General features: G+C 43.1%; 2 protein-coding genes across 2 annotated transcripts; both read left to right on the top strand.

The window, feature by feature from the left end:
- The first annotated feature begins 5862 nt into the window (after window positions 1–5862).
- Window positions 5863–7219, top strand: LOC133895704 (putative F-box protein At5g52610). Its single transcript, XM_062336191.1, has one exon. It carries the CDS (start codon window positions 5960–5962, stop codon window positions 7085–7087), a length of 1128 nt encoding a protein of 375 aa, XP_062192175.1. The 5' UTR covers window positions 5863–5959; the 3' UTR covers window positions 7088–7219.
- A 4439-nt stretch (window positions 7220–11658) lies between these two features.
- On the top strand, window positions 11659–18171 carry LOC133895582 (uridine/cytidine kinase UKL1, chloroplastic-like). The gene is made up of 14 exons (XM_062336009.1): window positions 11659–12063; window positions 12174–12265; window positions 13489–13558; window positions 13649–13767; window positions 14428–14524; window positions 14690–14769; window positions 14873–15067; window positions 15153–15236; window positions 15361–15421; window positions 16154–16214; window positions 16889–16982; window positions 17078–17150; window positions 17284–17366; window positions 17457–18171. Exons 1-14 carry the CDS (start codon window positions 11877–11879, stop codon window positions 17598–17600), a joined length of 1440 nt encoding a protein of 479 aa, XP_062191993.1. The 5' UTR covers window positions 11659–11876; the 3' UTR covers window positions 17601–18171.
- The last annotated feature ends 337 nt before the right edge of the window (window positions 18172–18508 follow it).

The following is an 18508-nucleotide window of genomic DNA, read 5'->3' on the forward strand; positions in this document are numbered from 1 at the left end:
CTTCCTCCCTATAGAATATGATGCAAACGATATTATTTTTGAAAAAAAAATCACAGAAGGTCTTAGAATTGTGTCTAGTTTGTTTTAAGATTTGTTTTGAATTTTTTTTATTTTTTTGAATTTTTTGAATTCAAATTCGGTTACCGTTCGGTTTCTGAAATCGAGCTGGACCGAGATGGCCGGTTATCACGATTTTTGCCCGGTTACCGTCGGTTTTTTAACCCTGCTTGTGAGTCAGGTCTTGGACTTAAACGCATTGACCCTGTTGACATGCACATATACAGCGGTGGCAATGGTGTGCCACAACAACAATGACGCTGAATGACCATTATCTCGTGAAATTCTTTTTGCTCCTGTTGCATCTATTTTGGGAGCTATTACAATGCACAGGCACTCATCTAGTTAGTATAAAGTTTTTTTAACGGTGTAGACTCCGATTACTATATAGCCACAATCACCGGCTAAGAATGAAGAGAGATTTAACAAATAGATCATGTTTATTCTCAAACACGTGTTTTGTTGCTAAATTTCAACTCATGTTTGCGCGAAGATATCCATGATGGTTGTCTCTAAAAGACGACAAGCGGTGTGTATTATGCCGAACTGTATCCAATGAGTAGCTCAAGAAAGTACCTGCTGGATATGCATGCTTGAATGTTAGTGTCAGCACCAGATACTTTAGCAGATTCTCACTCAATTCTACAAATTGAATAATTTTCTCGGTGAGGAGTTTTAACCCTTTTTGTCCATTAATCTAGCAATCTCTTGATTTGTCCATATATACGACCAAGCAATCCGGGTAAATGTGTACGGTGATTGGTTTTCTGACGAAGGCATCACTGCCTGAATTTTGCAGAATCTGAGGTGTGTTTATCATGATTTGTTTATGTAGCACGCAGAGATATGCTACACGATTTGGGATAACCATTTATACCTGTACACATGATGAACTCTGCCAATTGTACACACAGTGATAAATGAGTGCTTCCTTCTCTGTATTTAAGGGACGATTTTTGGAGAGATGCATGGTGTGGTGAAGTTTCCTTCTTTCACAAGTTTAGGGGTCTTTTTGAGATATGTAATGATCAAAATCTGTCTGTTTCTGCTGCTGCAAGTAAACGTTGGAATTTGTTATACAGAAGATGGTTTAATGAAGGGCTTCAATGCCAATTGAGAAGGTTGAGGGATGTTCTGATGACATATGCTCTGTCCCATGAGGAGGACATGCCTATTTGGCTCTGGGGAAGGGCTGGAAATTTTTCTGTGAGATCAATGTACAATCACTTATACAGGATCCAGGTTGGCTTGCATAATGGCATAATTTGAAAAGCAAAGATCCCTCTGAAAATCAAAATATTCATGTGGTTGGTGTATCAAAAGGCCATCCTTACCAAAGATAACCTTATTAGAAGGAAGTGGAAAGGGAATCCAAATTGTATGTTCTGTTGTGAGCCTGAGAGCATCAATCATCTGTTCTTTGGGTGCTCTATAGCTAGGTATATCTGAAGTTTGATTGGTTCGGTCATTGGGGCTAACTGCCGCCCAGAAAAATTTGAGCAGTACTTTCTTTGGATCAACCATTTCCTCCCTGGTGGGGAATCCATTTATTTGACGAGCTTAGCGGCTATTGTATGGGCCATCTGGAGAATGAGGAATAGAATGGTGTTCGATAATAAACCTGTTCGATCTCCTACTGAGATCATGTGTTGTATTTGTTCCTTTCTGTGCTATTGGGCAGGTCTTCATGATGGTTGGCACAAAGCTGTGTTGGAGTTGGGAGCGCAGGCCTTGCAGGAAACGGCGCTTTTCTTTCACCCCAAGAAGCAGGACGACTCCACTATGGCGGCCAGAGGTCAGAGAACAGAGAATGTCACAAACGATGCTATCGTCGAGAGCAGATAATGGGCTGGCGTGGAGAGCAGGAGGGTCTCTTGAGGTTTCAGCTCCTTGGCGTGGAGGCTTTTGGCTCAGCTCTTGGGCGTGCTGGCTTTTGTGTAGTTTGTAGCTGGTCCTTTGTCGGACGCTGTTGTTTGTTCACGGTTGCTTTTATTTGCTTCTCGATGCGGCTGTGGTGGTTAGAAGGCAGCCCTAGGTGCTGTGTTAGTATTATTGTTCGTTCTATCTTTGAGCTTAGCTTGTTTTGCTGTAATTATCTTGGGCTGGGGGAACAGATAGGTTGTAATTTTGTTACCTAAGCGTAATGAAATTCGGGGTTAACCCGTTCTGAAAAAAAGAGGCAATGAAGCCATTTGTATGATTTGACGAATCGTAATACAATGAAAGTTTCACACCCACATTGAGTTTCCTCTGGTTCCTTTTCCTTTCGTACTCCCTTCATTTACAAAACTTGTCATTGAGTTTTCCTGTAGCAAATTTGATCATACATTTTTTCTATATATTTTTAAGTATCTATAAATCTTTTTTTAGAAAAAAAAGCACATGATCAAATTTGTTACAGTAAAAAAACAGTGATGAATATTTGTAAAAGAATGGAGTACTAAAGGAAAAGGAACAAGACGAAACTCCATTTATTGTCACAACAAAGCAGGCTAGGTTGATTGGCGTGCCTACGTCACCTCTTTTTTTTTCATAGAGCATGATAAAAGAAAACTAAAAAATTGAGTTCATCAATTTTATACATTTCAATATTTATTTATAAATTTATCAATATTTAACATATTCACTTAAGTATAGAGAAAACAATAGTACTTTCATGCATGCACATAATTTTCACATGTAGAAAAAAGTAATACGAACATTAAAAAACTTGTTTCATATTTTTTTTTGAGTTTTAGATATTTTTCTTTGCATTTTAGATTATTTCAAACGATTTATCAATATAACTAATATTCATTTTGATATTTTCCTGGAATTTCTTGAAAATGAAAATTACATATGTGCGTATAGATATATGTATATGTATTCATATACATACATACATATCTACGTGCATATAAGTAGGACCACTGCTACAGTCCTACAATACCAATACCCTAGTAGCGCGTCGATTCTTGGCCATTTAATATATGGTATAAATTCATACCTAGCTATTTTTTAGAAATGAATTGATTATATGTCCAAATGAGTCTTAATCTTTAATAATATATTTGAAGTTGATTATCCTCTGATCATATGCTCCACCTGTACTAGTTTATAACAAAAATTTAATCAAAGATGATAAACTTCGAACATATATGATTAAAAATGATCAATTTCAAATATATTATCAAATGTTAAACAATTTTAAGATATATAATCAAATTTATCTAAGGATGAAAACACAAAGGCGATGCAATGTGGCATGAACAGCTAAGAGAACAGATCATGGTCAGGGAGGTTATTATGCACGTTACCATTTAGACAGGAAATGATATGGATCAAGAACAAAACAATCAATTCCCTACATATGATTAACACAAAATACGCAACAGCTCAACAAGAAGAACCCACTAATACTCCAAGATGCTGCGCGCATCACCTGGCGCGGGGCTCGACCTCTCGCACCAGCTCCGGCTCGTGCGCCACCACGTCGCCGGTGGGCGTTGTCATCGCGGCGGTCGCGCCTCCCGGGTGGGAGGCCAGGAAGGCCACGACATCGAGCGAGCTCAGCAGGCCGATCACAGCGGCCGCGGCGGGCGCCAGGTGGCCTCGGCAGCCTCCTGCGACGCTGGGATGGCCGTGGCAGCCGCGGAGAGCTGGGCCGAGGCCGGGACGCCCTTGAGCGGCGGTGAGGTCGGCCGCGGCCGTGAGGAGGAAGCCGATGTGGGCCATTCGTTTGACGAGACGGCAGCGGCGGAGCCGCCGACTGTCGAACCAGCCTATGCTCGTTTTGCAGCGCCACGCGGTCAGTCGCGTGGGCCAGCACCACGTTGCCCAGCCCAGCCCACCCCACCCCCACCAAGCCGCCCGCGCCGCGCGGCAGAAAGCGATCCCGCCACGAGTCGCCTTGCGTGCAACACGAGCGTGCTTGCTGTACTCCATCACATTATTTCAATTTCGTTTTATAATTTTTTAATGGTTAAAAGATTAAAATTATGAAATTTTGTTGAAATTTCACTCAATTTTTATTATCTACTATACGGGTCCCACATAACAGTAAAAAAATTCGAAATTAAATATTTTGTTCTATTCCAAAATTCGAAAAATTCATAAAATTTCACTAAAATTTTGACAAAATTTTAATCCTGAATCACTGCTCCATCACTAGGTTCGGTCGAACCTTTAAAATTTTGGCTATTAATAATTTTTTAAAATAGTTATTGTGAAAAGATATAAATCATATTTTTAGATTTACCTTAAAAGTACTTTTATATTATCATAAATTTATTAGATTTTGTAAATATATTTTAATAAAAATTAATGGCCAAAGATTTATATTAAAGACCGTGTGAGTGTGAGGTTCAAAACATTAAATATTCTTTTTACTGGAGGGCAGAGTTGTTTTCCATGGGAAAAGAGAGGTTAGTAGGCACTTGGGATCTCGTGACGTTACGGCATCATAATCTGCTTGGGTGCTTGGAGTTGTTTCAAAATTGCAGGGGGCCATACGATCAAAAAGATCATGAAACGCATTCCATATCAGCCATGCTCCGATCATAGGACATGGTCGGTTCATTAATCTAAGGAAACTTTCCCGGGTTCTAGCAACTTCGTTTGCCATCACCGCATTAGTTTACGCTACTGACTAAGCTAATGGATTTAAGGACTAACTAATTCTTGTGCTCACGGATTTAGGTCTGTTCGGTAGAGTTTTTTTATTTAAATTTTTTATGAAGAGTGATTCTGTGACTGAAAGTGATTTTTAAATAAAATATATAGAATAAGTGATTCTGTACGAGAAGTGATTCTTTACTGATCTTATCAAACCAGCCAAGTCATGTCTAGTTGAAGATTTTGGCATTGCGGTGCTTTTTCTAACATCACTTTGGTTGTTTCTGAAAATGTAACAGTTAGCTGAGGAGCATCTCTCAAGTATATCACCTTAAGCCTTTTAGTTACCATCCTAAGAAAGATACCAAAAGGTTCCACTAATTTGAGGAGGGATTCTCTCTAGCAAGTGGGCTCCACAAAGCTGCACCATACAGTGTATGAACAGCAAAGTAGCCATCGATACACGGTGTGATAACCGAAGTAGGGTTTTCACTTGCGAAATTTTCTTTCCATAGTACATCGATAACAAGACGTATATAATAATTTCGTTAATTTTTAAACTTACATCTTTAATTTTTAATAAACAGTGTGTAAATACGTGTATGATGATATAAATATATGAGTACATCTACTATACTGTTTTAAAAAATAGACAGCTGATTTAGCTAAACCTGAAGTCACGGACCGGAACATGCGCTGTCCCAGCGCGTCCCCTGTTTTCCACGCGCCACCACCCCGCGGTGGTTCAGTGGAGCGCGGTGGTGGGGTAGCCACAAGTCCACAACGTCGGTGCGTGCCGACCCATACGACGCGTCGCCGGCGCACTCAACGAACGCGGCAACCGTAAGCCGGTGATGGATTGCGCGCGCCATCCGGCCTAGTGTCTTTGCGGGTTGGACCGATGGCGGAACGGGCCGACAGGTAAGAAAAACCGGAAGGAACTGGAACACTTCAGCTCTCGGATGTGCTACGTGTCAGAGTGTCCCGTCCTCCGATGGCCATGGACTGGGCTCCCGGGGACACGTCGCCGTACACGCAGGCTTGAACAATTTGAGTTGGGCCATGCGTCGCCCGGAAAAAGAATTGGACACGTGCCGTGCAATCCTTAAACTCAAGCACACCCTTCCCTTCCGTGTGTGTAGAATCATACGTGTAACGATTGATTAGGGGCTTCCTATTTATAGCCCAGTGTCTCCAATATTCTAAGCAATCCGCATCAACCCTCCTCTCCGCAGAATTCGCGAACTCCTGTCTTCTGCCTCCTTTGTTCGACAAACACACGGGCACGAGCTTCGCCAATCCTGAAACAATGGCAATCTTGAAGAGCCCTTCGTCCATTGACAGTGACATGAGCTTAGCCGAAGAGAGTGAGATGGTCAGCCTGAGCGACGATCTGATCGCCGACATTATCCTTAGGCTGCCCGTCAGGTCCGTGGCGCGGTCCATGTGCGTGTCCAAGAATTGGTGCGCCACCATCTCCGATGACTACCTCCGCCACAGGCTTCCCCTATTCATGTCCCTTGTCTATTTCCCCGATGATCCCGCCCGCGGCAAGGCGCCGCGGTTCGCGTGCGCGGCCGGCGGCGGCAGTCGTCTGCTCGAGGACTGCGGCCTCGGCTTCTTCCCGTTCCTGGAAGGCGCCGTCGTCTGCGACGCCTGCAACGGCCTGCTCCTGTTCCGCTCCCCGGGCACGCCGCGGTTCTACGTCGTCGACCCGGTGACGAGGCGGTGGGTGGCGCTGCCGCGGCCGTCGAGGGACGCGCAGCTGTCCATGTTGGCGTTCGACCCGTTCAGCTCTCGTAGCTACCACGTGATCAACTTCACCGGGTGGCGGGAGCGCGGGGCCACGGTCGAGGTGTTCTCGTCGGAGACGTGGGCGTGGACCGCGCGCGACGCCGAGTTCGGCGTCCCCGCGGGCTCCCTCTCCGGCTCGATGCACTTCCACGACGGCGCCGTGTACGTCCTGGCCTCCGACCCGGACTTCCTCGTGCGCATGGACGTCGCCGACCCCGAGCTCGCGTGCACCGCTGTCGCGCTCCCCGAGCCAATGGACGGCGACGGCCGCGTCGCGCACTCCGGTGGCCGCCTGCATTACGTGTCCAGCTATGGAGAGCTGCTCAAGGTCTGGGCCCTCGACGACTCATCAACCCGCCAATGGCGCCTGAAGCATACCGTCAAGGTTGACGACGTCGTGGAGGGAGAGTGCAGGGGAAGCGAGATCAGGTTCCTGGCGCTTCACCCGGAGAAGGATGCGGTGTACATGTGGTCGCCGTGGAAGCTCGTGGAGTATGACTTGACGATGAAGGAGATCACCGGAGCTTGGGAGTTCGGCGGCAAGGATCAGAACAGCGAGAAGAATCGTATCGTCAAGACCAGCCTTGTCCCTTCGTCGTTGTACTTATCGGATTGCTTGGCTGATGGTCACGTGCAGTGCTGAATCATGGGCAAAATTTGTTCGATTCGTTTTATGTTCTGATAGCTTGTAAAGATGGTTGTTTTTTAGTTAGTTGATGTATGTGCTTGCCGATATGTTGTATATTGTTGTGTAGGACTAGCTAGTTGAAAAGAAAAAAAAGGAATTTGCAACACAAGTAAATAGTTGGTTAATACTATCTTTGTTCTTTTTTATTTATCGTTTAGATATCGATACAGTCTCTAATAAATCCATATGATAATTACTTTTGACAATTATTTTTTGATAAAAGTTGATAAAAATTAGATGATGTTAAAGTTCTTTTATGATAAATTCATTACTATAATTTTATGTATATATTAATGGTTAAACTTTAAAGTTTCTAAAATTTAATTACACATATTCTAGTATGATATCTATTTCAGAACAGAGGTAGTATATACTAGGGCCAGTGTTATATAGACATTTATATTTTTTTTATCGAACCAGACATCTCGAATCTAAATCGTATTTTTATATCCGTGTCATTGAATCTAAGTTGGAACCCGACAACCGTGTCTGTGTCCACCTAACACGCACTAGAAACAAAGGAATTGTTTGGTTAGTCACAAAGACAACAAGCTACGAAGGCGGTAATGCCACAAAAGCAAGAGTAATAATAGCAATGACAGAGGATAATCATCAATGCACCAAACCACAAAACATGAGCTACCAGCAACACAGGGTCAATTGCGAAAGCAAAGGTAAGCAACATAACCCCTATATCAAGTTGACAAAATCAGCATATGCTAACAATAGGTTCAATAACATTAGGGATAGAACCTGCAACCAATCAAATGAGCAACCAGCCATAAGCTACTAAAGCCACCAATTCATATATTAATCACATATGCCATCCCAACCCATTCAACTAGTGCCCATAAACTCAATGACCATTAGACATCGATGCAGGGCCTGACAACAGAACCAAGCCACCAACATCTCACAACACTGCTGCACATATGGATGATAACAGAAAGGGCAACACCAGGGCCTCAAACTTACTAACAGCCGGCCAAAACAAATACTAACCTTACCACAAACATTCTAAATTATCAGCAGCAGGTAAAAGTAACAAGACTGAGCTACAAACAGAACCAGCAGCAACCTCAAGCTATCAAAGTGTCAAACTGATTGCATCGGTTGACTAGCCCACCAAAAACATAGCCAGCTGCTCGACAACAGCATGATCCGGCAACGGAGCTCTCAGGCCACCAGATTAATAGGAAAATAGGGAGTATGGCAAACAACTCATAGCCCACCCAAGATACTCCAATGCCGTCAGCTCAATCAAAGGACAAGCTAGCCCCTAGCTGTATGGCAACAGGGCTAAATCACTACCATTCCCTACCAGCATCAAGCTATCTACACAGCAGGGCCAATACCAATAGCATCAAGCCACTAGAACAAGAGCCAAAGCATTGACTGATGACAGACCAACAAGGCCAAAACCGACGACACACAACATGCCATAGAGACCTGCACACCGGCAGCACAGCCCACCCAACAGTTTGGTGGCACGGCTCACCCGACCGGCGGCGGGGAACTCAATGGTGTCTAGCCGAAGACACACAACCGCACAGGCACGAACTCGGCGACAACAACACAAACTGACCGGAGTAAAATCACAACACAACATGATGGCCACGCATGAGCACCGGCCAGAGCATACCATCTCAACAGCAATTGGCACGCGGCTGGCCAGAGCACACCATCTCAGCGGTCATGGCATGAGTCTGCCGAAGTAAAACAGGACGACAGCATCACAACTCGAGCTCCCACACCTATACATCTCGGTGGCCAACAAATCTCACAGCCACGCCGCAAAGCCAACTAGATTAAAACTAACTTCAACGCGCTCATGCGGCACATGGCACACACGGCCGAAAGCAAAACCAACTCAACGCGCTCGCGCGGCACGAAGGCCTCATGGCTGGAGGCCAACACAAACCAGAAAGAACCAATGGCAGCCTGCACAGCAGCAGCACGCGCTACATGGCCATGGCGCGAGCACCGGTCGGAACCCAACTCAACAGCCATGGCAAGAAGGCCGGCCGGAATACAAGCATATATCAAAAGAACCAACGGTCACCGAATCAACAGAACACCTCTCGATAGTCGCGGCAACGAGACTGGCCGGAGCAAAAGACATGTAGCACGGCGTATAAGCCGGCATAGCCCATCTCAACGATACGACGCGATGGTCAGTGGAGCTCACAGCCTGTAGCACGGTGTATAAGCCGGCAGAGCCCATCTCAACAATATGACACTATGGCTAGCAGAGCTCAAACCTGTAGCAAATGAGAAGGAGGGGAAGGGGCGGCATGACGAGCCGGCCCGTACGGCATCCTCGGCGAGCCCAAAGGCCGCGTCATCACCGGCGGTGAACAATCTGTAGCAAAGAAGGAGGAGGAGGAGCACACACGACACAAATGCGGCATGTCCAAAACACCTACTCATCGCATGGCCACGGCACGAAGGCCAGCCGGCACACCTGCTTGCACGGACGCGGCACGAAGGCCAGCCGACACACTTGCTTGCTTGGACATGGCGCGAAGGCCGGCCGGCACACCTGCTTGCACGGACGCGACGCGAAGCCCGGTCGGCACACCTGCTTCTCCACAGGCACGGCATGAAGCGCCGGCCAACGCCCTATAGTAGAAAGAAGGAGAGGAAGAGGAGATGGGCTACTGCAGAGACCCACTGGCAACGGTGATGGCAGCCATGGTGCTTCGACCAAGCAAGAATGTCGATGGCAAAAGGGTGGATTAAGGTGACGGAAGCTCTCTCTCTCTCTCCACAGATCCAGCCTCTTCCCCTGCTGGGGCACCGGGTGAGACAGAGAGGAGAGGGGCGAGTAGATAAGAACGAGGGGGAAGAGAGGAAGCACAGTGCTCGGGCACCCTAAGGCAGCAGCCGGGTGAGGGGATAAGGAGAGGGGCAGCGGGCTGGGCCGACCGAGAGAGGAGAGAAGGCCGCCGGGCCAGCTCGGAAGGCAAAGGCTGTTTGGCCCCTTTTTTTCTTTTTTCATGTATATGTACATGTATATTGATGCAAATATACGCCAAAATAGCATCGTACAATATGTTAGTCAAAATACATAAGTTTGAATTTTTAAAAAAAAAATATGTCTACTATTGTTAAACGGAGAAAGTACCATATTCATTAGGACAAATCTCTAGCTTCAACATCTATACATGATTTAAAGTTTGTCGGGTAAAATAAAGTAATTTAAATAGATGATTTAAAGTTTGTAGAGTAAAATAAAGTAATTTAAATATTTATTTTAGCCTTAAATAAGAACACGATGTCTAAACAAAACCCTCAATATACCCATGGCTTTAGCTCCAAGACTTTCTAAGCTAAAGACAATCCGTTCTAAGAATTTTTAGTGCTAAACATATGCTAAATTAAACTTCATGCAGTATTTCCCGTAACCAGATATAATAGTCAGGGTTTTTTTTTTAGCGCATTTCCTATGCTGAAATTTCAGCTCCTTACGGTCAATGGTGCTGGCGAGGTTTCCTTCGATTTGGGGAGGGGCTTAAAAGGATGTCAAGGGTGGCAGACAGGCTCAACAGTGGGCGGGACGGTGCCACAGGCTGGGGCGAGGAAGCGAAATCGACCGCACAACATCGTCAGGTTAACGCAGCGCGGGCTGAGATAGGAGGAAGAGGACGAAGCAGGGGCAAGAACAGGAGCGAAGGAACACGAGCATCGGCATTGCAACGCCTGCACGACTGCATCAGCATCGGCCACCGTCGCCACATCGGTGCAACACTGCCGCGCGGGCGGCTGCTTGGGATGTGCTGGATAACACGGTGTCGTCCCGTGTCGCTCCGTTCTCCGATGATCACGAGGGACACGCATGCATAGCTAGACGGTCTAGACCGCGAAGCCCAATCTGAATCAATTTCGTCTCGTTTTGCCCCACCTTTTGGGCTCAAATCAAGCTCTAACCAGACTGGGCTGCAATCACCTGGACATGGAAACTGAGTGTTCGATTCGACGTAGAAAATTTGGATATACAAAATACAATTTAAAATCTGATGATATCGAAATCTAGCTTAAATTCGAGACATCTAATTTAACAAATAAATAAATAAATATAGATGTCAAAGTAACACAGATGCTAATATGAATCCATTTCATCTCGTTTTGACCCCACTTTTCTGCCCAAAACAATCTCCTCGTTCAAATTCATGTGCAGTACAAGACATGCATGACCCCTATAATTAGGGTGCAAATTAATTAACTTAAAGGATAATCACAAATCCTCTTTAGATCAATCAATAATACTATTTTTTAAATTAAAGATTTTTTAAAAATTAATATTATTAGTTGAACTAAAAAGAGTCGACGGCTACTTTTAAATTAATTAATTTGCACTCTACCCGTAATTTCATTCCTGGAGGAACATTAATTGCAAATAAAAATACAAAAAAATCTTAAATACTTGCAGCTACATGCAGTCATGCGCAGAAAAAAAAAATCCAAACAGGACCAGCAACTTCAAAGCAGAATCTACCCTTCATATTCCCCCCGGCTACAGAGAAATGCTCCTCCTCCTCCTCACAAAAAGAAGGCCGCGGAGAATAGCAGCCGCGCCTCCCTGCACCGGTCCTTCCTGCACCACGTGGTACACCGGCCCTAGCGGCCCCTCGCCGGTCTACATAAACCGTCTCCACGCAGCCTCCCTTCCCCACCACCTTCCCCCACCTCCTTCCCCGTGTCAAAACCTCCGAGTGCCGGCGACGGAGAGAGAGGAAAGGCGATGGAGGGCGTGATGGGCTCGGCGGTGGGGCCCCACTTCAGCGGGCTCCGCCTCGACTCGCGCCGCCTCTCCTCCTCCTCGCTCCCGTCCTCCCCGTCCTCCGCCAACGGCAACGGCGCAGCCGACGCGGCGGCCAAAGGGCTCGCGTCCCCAAGGGCGGACGGGACCAGGCAGCCCTTCGTGATAGGTGCCTACTCGCCTCGCCGCGGCCGATTGGCCTGGCTCGCGCGCCTGGAGTTTTCCGCTTGTCCTTGTCCTAGTTTTGAATTTCTCGTGTGGGTTTTGGTGGTTTTGAAGGCGTGTCGGGAGGGACGGCGTCGGGGAAGACGACCGTGTGCGACATGATCATCCAGCAGCTGCATGACCACCGCGTTGTGCTCGTTAACCAGGTGTGGTTTCTACTGCTCTTCAGATTATGCACTTTCTGTGTTCTGAGCTTGTGCTCCTTTGGTCCTATACTGCGGCTGCTCTATCGTTTTGTTTGTGCATCGAACCGTAGTCCTTTTAGTGTTCTATTTACATGTTTTATCCAGTTAGATGTTTGGTTGTCGCAGTTGGAAATCGTGTATTTTGCCCACGGTATTAATTTCTTGTTCCATATAAGAACTACTGTCATTTCTGCATTTGGGAATTTGGATAGGTTATTTGTTGAGTTCCTGAGCATGTTGATTTTCATATTAACATGGAGTAGGCTTCGGATGACTGTTAAATCACTTCGTCGCGCCTTCGCGGTTGTCGACATAGAAACTTTACAGTAAAGCAAGACACGGCTTAGAAGGTGCTCGTGACTTGTGAGGTCGACCAACCTTATAGTAATTTCATGATGGGAAACGTTTGTTTTGAAATAGCACTGTTTTTCGTAATGCTGATATTAGCATGAAATGGCAAGGTCATTTGTCACTAGGAAGTGACTGAGCAAAACATCACCTGATGCAATAGGTCAAAAAATGATTTGCCTCAAGAACTAACTTGATGCTTTGTTTTAAATGTAGCTTGAGTCTATCGAATGCATCCTACATGTTTATGATTTTTCCACATGGTTTGTTTGAGTTGTTATCTTTGGTGTTCACACGGAGATACCTTTTAAGTTTCTTTAAGTCAAGTAGGCGACGTATTGATTTATTGAAACTCAAAATAACAAGAAATTCATTGTGAACAGCCTATTTTATGAAGCAGCATGCATTCTTATACTTGATTACAAGTATGCATGTACTCGTTGCTCAAATCATTGTCTACAATACATGTTGACGAAGCTAGGGAAATGTCAGTTCATGAAAGTGTGCGAAGTTGCATCTTCATTCGATCATGTTTATGTGTTTCCCATGGAATAAGCAGTAATGTCTCTTGTGCTATTGGTTGAGTGCTGGTCTGGGTGCTTGCAAGTTGCAAAGCATCTGGGGGCAGGCAGACAGATATCATTGGTTGAAAACCTGGCATTATACTAATAGTCATATCAAGAGATAGCAAACCACTGGATGAAAACCTGGCATTATACTAATAATAGCAGACCAGTAGTTGGATTTGACAGTGACATAAATCTATATACCATGTGAAACATTATTTCAAAGGATTCCAACAGCCATCAAAATTCAATCTGTATGTAATTTCACAGGATTCTTTTTACCGTGGTTTAACTGAGGAACAGTCTGAGCATCTGCAAGATTACAACTTTGATCACCCTGGTACTTGATTTGCAACTCAATATGGAAGTCTGCTGTTTTTCTTCAGAGCTTAAGTTCTCTTTAGCTGAGTTTTGTTTTCGTTCTTTGCAGATGCTTTTGATACAGATCAACTTCTGGAGTGCATGGGAAAGCTAAAAAGTGGGCAATCTGTGAATATCCCTATATATGATTTTAAGAACCACCGACGATGCTCAGAAAGCTTTAGAAAGGTAGCAATTGCATAATCAACCATTGATGTGAAGAGGACAATTCCCTTATTACTTATTATCTAATTCGTGTAACTTCGTATAAAAAGGTTTTGCGTAAAATATTGAAATGAGATAAAATCAGTGACATGCCATGCATGTTATTTTTTGTGAGTGGAGACTTAATTTCTGTTACTGAAGTTTCTTCTCATTTTTGGAGGGAACATGTTGTAGTTGTCTATTTTTGTCATTTCCTATTCTAGACATTGACTCCAACCAAATGAATTTATAAGTAGGTATTTACTCTGAGTCTCTGACACATTGTGAAGTTTTTTGTTTTCAAATGAGCTACATATTATAATAAGGTAGTGGAAGTAGAAATTCATGATCCTTTTGGGGGTGGGTCATACTCATATGCAATCTATGAGGGCACGGTTCGTATAAGAACTAGTGTGATGTTTCCTCGATCTGCATAACGGTGACAATTTACAAAGACCCTGAGACCTCAGGCTGCAGCCTTTTATCAACCACGCAAGCTTCTTTTGGATATGGATGCTATTTATTTTTCATTACCATGTTATCGGTGCTTTGCTGGCTTTCTTTAATGCGACCGGGCCCAAATGAATTATGATTTGATTTTGTTTTGAACTCCTCGTGGGACTAATCATGATCATTTTTTATTAGGTCAATGCATCAGACGTCATCATTTTGGAGGGCATTTTAGTTTTCCATGATCAAAGGGTTCGTGATTTGATGGACATGAAAATTTTTGTTGACACAGGTTCATGCTCTTCTCTTTGTTATATATGTACTTATCAATATCATGGTGACAATTTGAAGACAGTATATGCTCTAGAGTGTATTGCAAGTTTGCAACTTAATTTTTTAGTCATATTTTTAACCAATCTTTGATCATTTACTCGTTATCTGTTGTCCATCCATTTAGATGCTGATATTAGGCTTGCGCGACGTATAAGGCGTGATACAGTTGACAGAGGTAGAGATGTTACCTCGGTGCTTGAGCAGGTATTCAAACACTGTCTTTAGTGCTCCACTTTTTTAAAAACTTATGCTATTTGATTACATTATTTTGAAACTTTCTAATATCAGTTTCCATTGAAATAATTAGTACGGGAGGTTTGTAAAGCCTGCATTCGATGATTTTGTCCTACCTTCCAAGAAATATGCTGATGTGATCATACCAAGAGGGGGAGATAATCATGTTGCAATTGATTTAATTGTGCAACATATTCATACAAAACTTGGTCAGCATGACTTGTGCAAAATTTACCCAAATGTCTATGTAGTTCACACAACTTTCCAGGTACACTTAACACTGTTCCTCATAAGTTTTACAATATTACTTAGACTTCCAAGCTCGTGATGCATTTGATTCTTCATTTGAACAGATACGCGGAATGCACACTCTCATTCGTGACAGGAACATTACTACACCTGACTTTGTTTTCTACTCAGATCGGCTGATTCGTCTGGTAGCGCTCTTGGTTCTTATGACCTCTACTGCCTTATCTAATTTAATGACCGATTTGAGTCACATAGCTATTAAATGTGGTTGACTGTATATAATGCACTATTTCTACGGCAAATGTCTTCCAGGTAGTTGAGCATGGTCTGGGGCATTTACCATTTACAGAGAAGCAGGTTGTTACACCAACAGGTATATCGTCGACTCCCTTTTGTCATACACCCCTTTTTTTCGTAATTTGTCCTATATAAAATTCTTTGGCATAATTTTAGTCAGAATAACTAAGTTCCTTGTTTCAAGTCCGCTCTCTGACATAGGCAGCTATGGTATATGAGAATAGTTTTTAACAATGGGTAGGAACATGTTTTGGTAAAATTGGCTTTATACCATTGTAAGAGCATGGCATTTACTATTTTCTATTCGGATTTGTGGTCTTGCCCAGAATATTTATGATCCAATAGCTGTTTTTCCGATGACAATTTCTGATAGTGTTTGCAATAAACAACCGAGGAGGTTTGCTGTTCATTTATCGCTTGTGCTCTACCCTATAAAATGTAAAGTTTGATGGTGGAAAAGCTGGAGTTGCCCTTTTGAAATGTCACAGCTTATTTCCCTTGTCATCAGCTACCATAGTTTTTGTGGAGATATGGTAGCTCCCTTGGAAAATAGAAATTGCATTCCTTAAATTGTTGTGCATCATGGAATCTGCTTGGCTTTGTCCAATATGCATTGGTGAAAGAAATCTTCTAGAAGCCCTGGGACTTCCTAAAAGATTATTGGTTGATTGTTCTATCTACTTCATACTACTGTCCATTTCTTCCAGCACATCCCTTTATGCTTTCATATTTTAGGGTAGAATAAAAATTGAAATTTTCAAATTTTGTAAAACTATTACATCATCATGATTATTTGTTCTTGGTCCAGGATCCATTTATATGGGAGTTGACTTTTGCAAGAAGCTTTGTGGAGTGTCTATTGTTCGAAGGTAAGCCTACAATAGTTTTTTCTACAAAGAAATTCTGATAGTTTGAAAGGCAAGAATTTGGATGTGTTAGAGCATCATCTACAGTTCCAATGTGGTTCATCTGTTACAGAACCTTAATAAATTGCATTTCATAAGCTCTTGTTGGATCTTTGTACATACACTATTTGATATGTACCAGGGTTTCAGATTCCAGATTTCCTAACCCTGGAATGCACAGTGAAGCAAATCATGATCCAAAACTTACATTCTCTTGCAAATTTTCTTTTGCGTAATCATAAATTTTTGCTTTCTTACATTCTATGCTCTTTCAAAGTAGTTTTTTCAAGTCAGGATTACATAGCTATGATGTCTGCTCCATTTTACCTAGCATGTTATTAGTCACTCTTAACAGTTTAACACTACAGATCAATGTGTATTTATGATACCCGAGGATAGCAAGTTTGAAATTCTGTCTCGGTAGGACTTGATCTTATCCCTAGTCTCTAGGCTGTCTGGCCTAAGTTGTTTTGTTGGGTTGTTGTAGGAGGTCAATCTCATTGGTGTGATCCTATATCAGTTTATTTCCCTTATTGTTTCTTCTAGTCATATGTTTGTAATGCAATCACTTGCAATAAGTTGACACCCTTCTCTCTGTTTCTTTTGCACATTAAATTGATATGTATCAATGTATGCAGTGGTGAAAGCATGGAGAATGCTTTGCGTGCTTGTTGTAAGGGGATAAAAATTGGTAAAATTTTGATACATCGGGTTGGAGACAATGGACAACAAGTAAGTTTTCATGACATATAGTTTCCTTGAAAAGTTAATGAAAATAATTCAGCTCGCGATATTGTGAACAAAACTAATTTATTTTCTGTATCCAGCTCATATACCATAAGTTGCCCATGGATATCGCTGAACGTCATGTTTTGCTTTTGGATCCTGTGCTTGGTACAGGTTAGTGTTACATATACATTCTTTCATTTTTTTTATCTTTATACTTCTTTTTTCAGACCCGTTGGAATTACAAACTGATATGTGCTGGTAATTTAGCTGTTGACTGAATTTTCTTATCTCAATGCTTGTGCAGGTAATTCGGCTAATCAAGCTATCGAACTTCTTATAAGGAAAGGAGTTCCTGAGGACCGGATAATATTTCTTAATCTCATCTCAGTAAAGTTCTCTAGCTCAGTCATAAATTGGTTACTCCTGCATCTTACTTTTCATTTTGGATAGTTTGCTTATAGCTTTTCTTCATAACAGGTCCCTGAAGGAGTTCATTGTGTGTGCAAGCGATTCCCTCGTTTGAAGATTGTAACCTCAGAGATTGATGTTGGGTTGAACGAGGAATATCGGGTCATCCCGGGACTGGGAGAGTATGGCGATCGCTACTTCGGCACAGACTAATTGTTGATTGATACTGCTGTCGCTGGCAGTGTGAAAAGACACTCAAGTTAGAGCTGACACTACCATGACAGATATACTGGGTGTTTGGTTGGTTATGGTATACTGTAAGCAAGCGTGGAAAGGTTTATGGGAGGTACATGAAATCATGTGGCTTGTCCATTATCATATGACTTGGCGTACTGTTGCTGTTCCTGGTAAGTGATAAACAGATTTGGGTGTCGAATTTTGAAGCTCCTGGCGGATGACTTGCTCCTCGTCGGTTACAGTTATAGCCTGTGAAAATGCATGACTAAACCCAGTTTCAGGGCCCATGCGATCTCAGCTGTGATTGAACTGAGTATCCAATGAAACTCAAAGATAGTAGCAAGATAAATGGTCTACGATTGCACAGTATTGTGTTCTACCATATGCAGTATAGTTTGCATCTCCAGTTGTTCTTTAATTTGATGTGCATTGGTGCAGTTGAGTTCTATTATATGCTGCACCTTTTCATCTTGGAAAACTTAACTAGTGGCACGAGCATAAGAACTTTTCTTTTTCCTTTTTGGTTCCTGGTTGTCGTGTTCTATCATATGCTGCCATTTCTTTTCCTTTTCGGTTCCTGATTGTTTTGCATTTCCAAATTTTCCTTAATTTAATGTACATTGGTGCTGTTGAGCACTCGAGCATTCCTGATATTTCTATCCCTTCTTTTTAACTAGTGTTGTTGATACATTCTCGGAAAAAAATTAGTGTTATATCAGTCAGACGAACTTCGTCTTTGTTTAACTTGTGCTGTTCGCGCGCTGCTACTGCTATATGCGCGAAATGTTTGTTAACTTCTGGGCTATTTGGATTGGGGAGTTTGGCATAAACTCCCAAGATTCCTAAACCATCCCCCTACAAATATTCTTTGCAATATCAGCTTC

This window comes from Phragmites australis, chromosome 16 (genome assembly GCF_958298935.1).
Source record: "Phragmites australis chromosome 16, lpPhrAust1.1, whole genome shotgun sequence".
In the NCBI taxonomy this organism is placed as follows: domain Eukaryota; kingdom Viridiplantae; phylum Streptophyta; class Magnoliopsida; order Poales; family Poaceae; genus Phragmites; species Phragmites australis.

Excerpts from the sequence above, each read along its gene's own strand:
- LOC133895582 (XM_062336009.1), top strand. The coding sequence starts at position 11,877 with ATGGAGGGCGTGATGGGCTCGGCGGTGGGGCCCCACTTCAGCGGGCTC. Across the intron at positions 12,266-13,488 it reads GCGTTGTGCTCGTTAACCAG|GATTCTTTTTACCGTGGTTT; the intron begins GTGTGGTTTCTA and ends GTAATTTCACAG. Across the intron at positions 15,237-15,360 it reads CAGATCGGCTGATTCGTCTG|GTAGTTGAGCATGGTCTGGG; the intron begins GTAGCGCTCTTG and ends AATGTCTTCCAG.
- LOC133895704 (XM_062336191.1), top strand. The coding sequence starts at position 5,960 with ATGGCAATCTTGAAGAGCCCTTCGTCCATTGACAGTGACATGAGCTTA.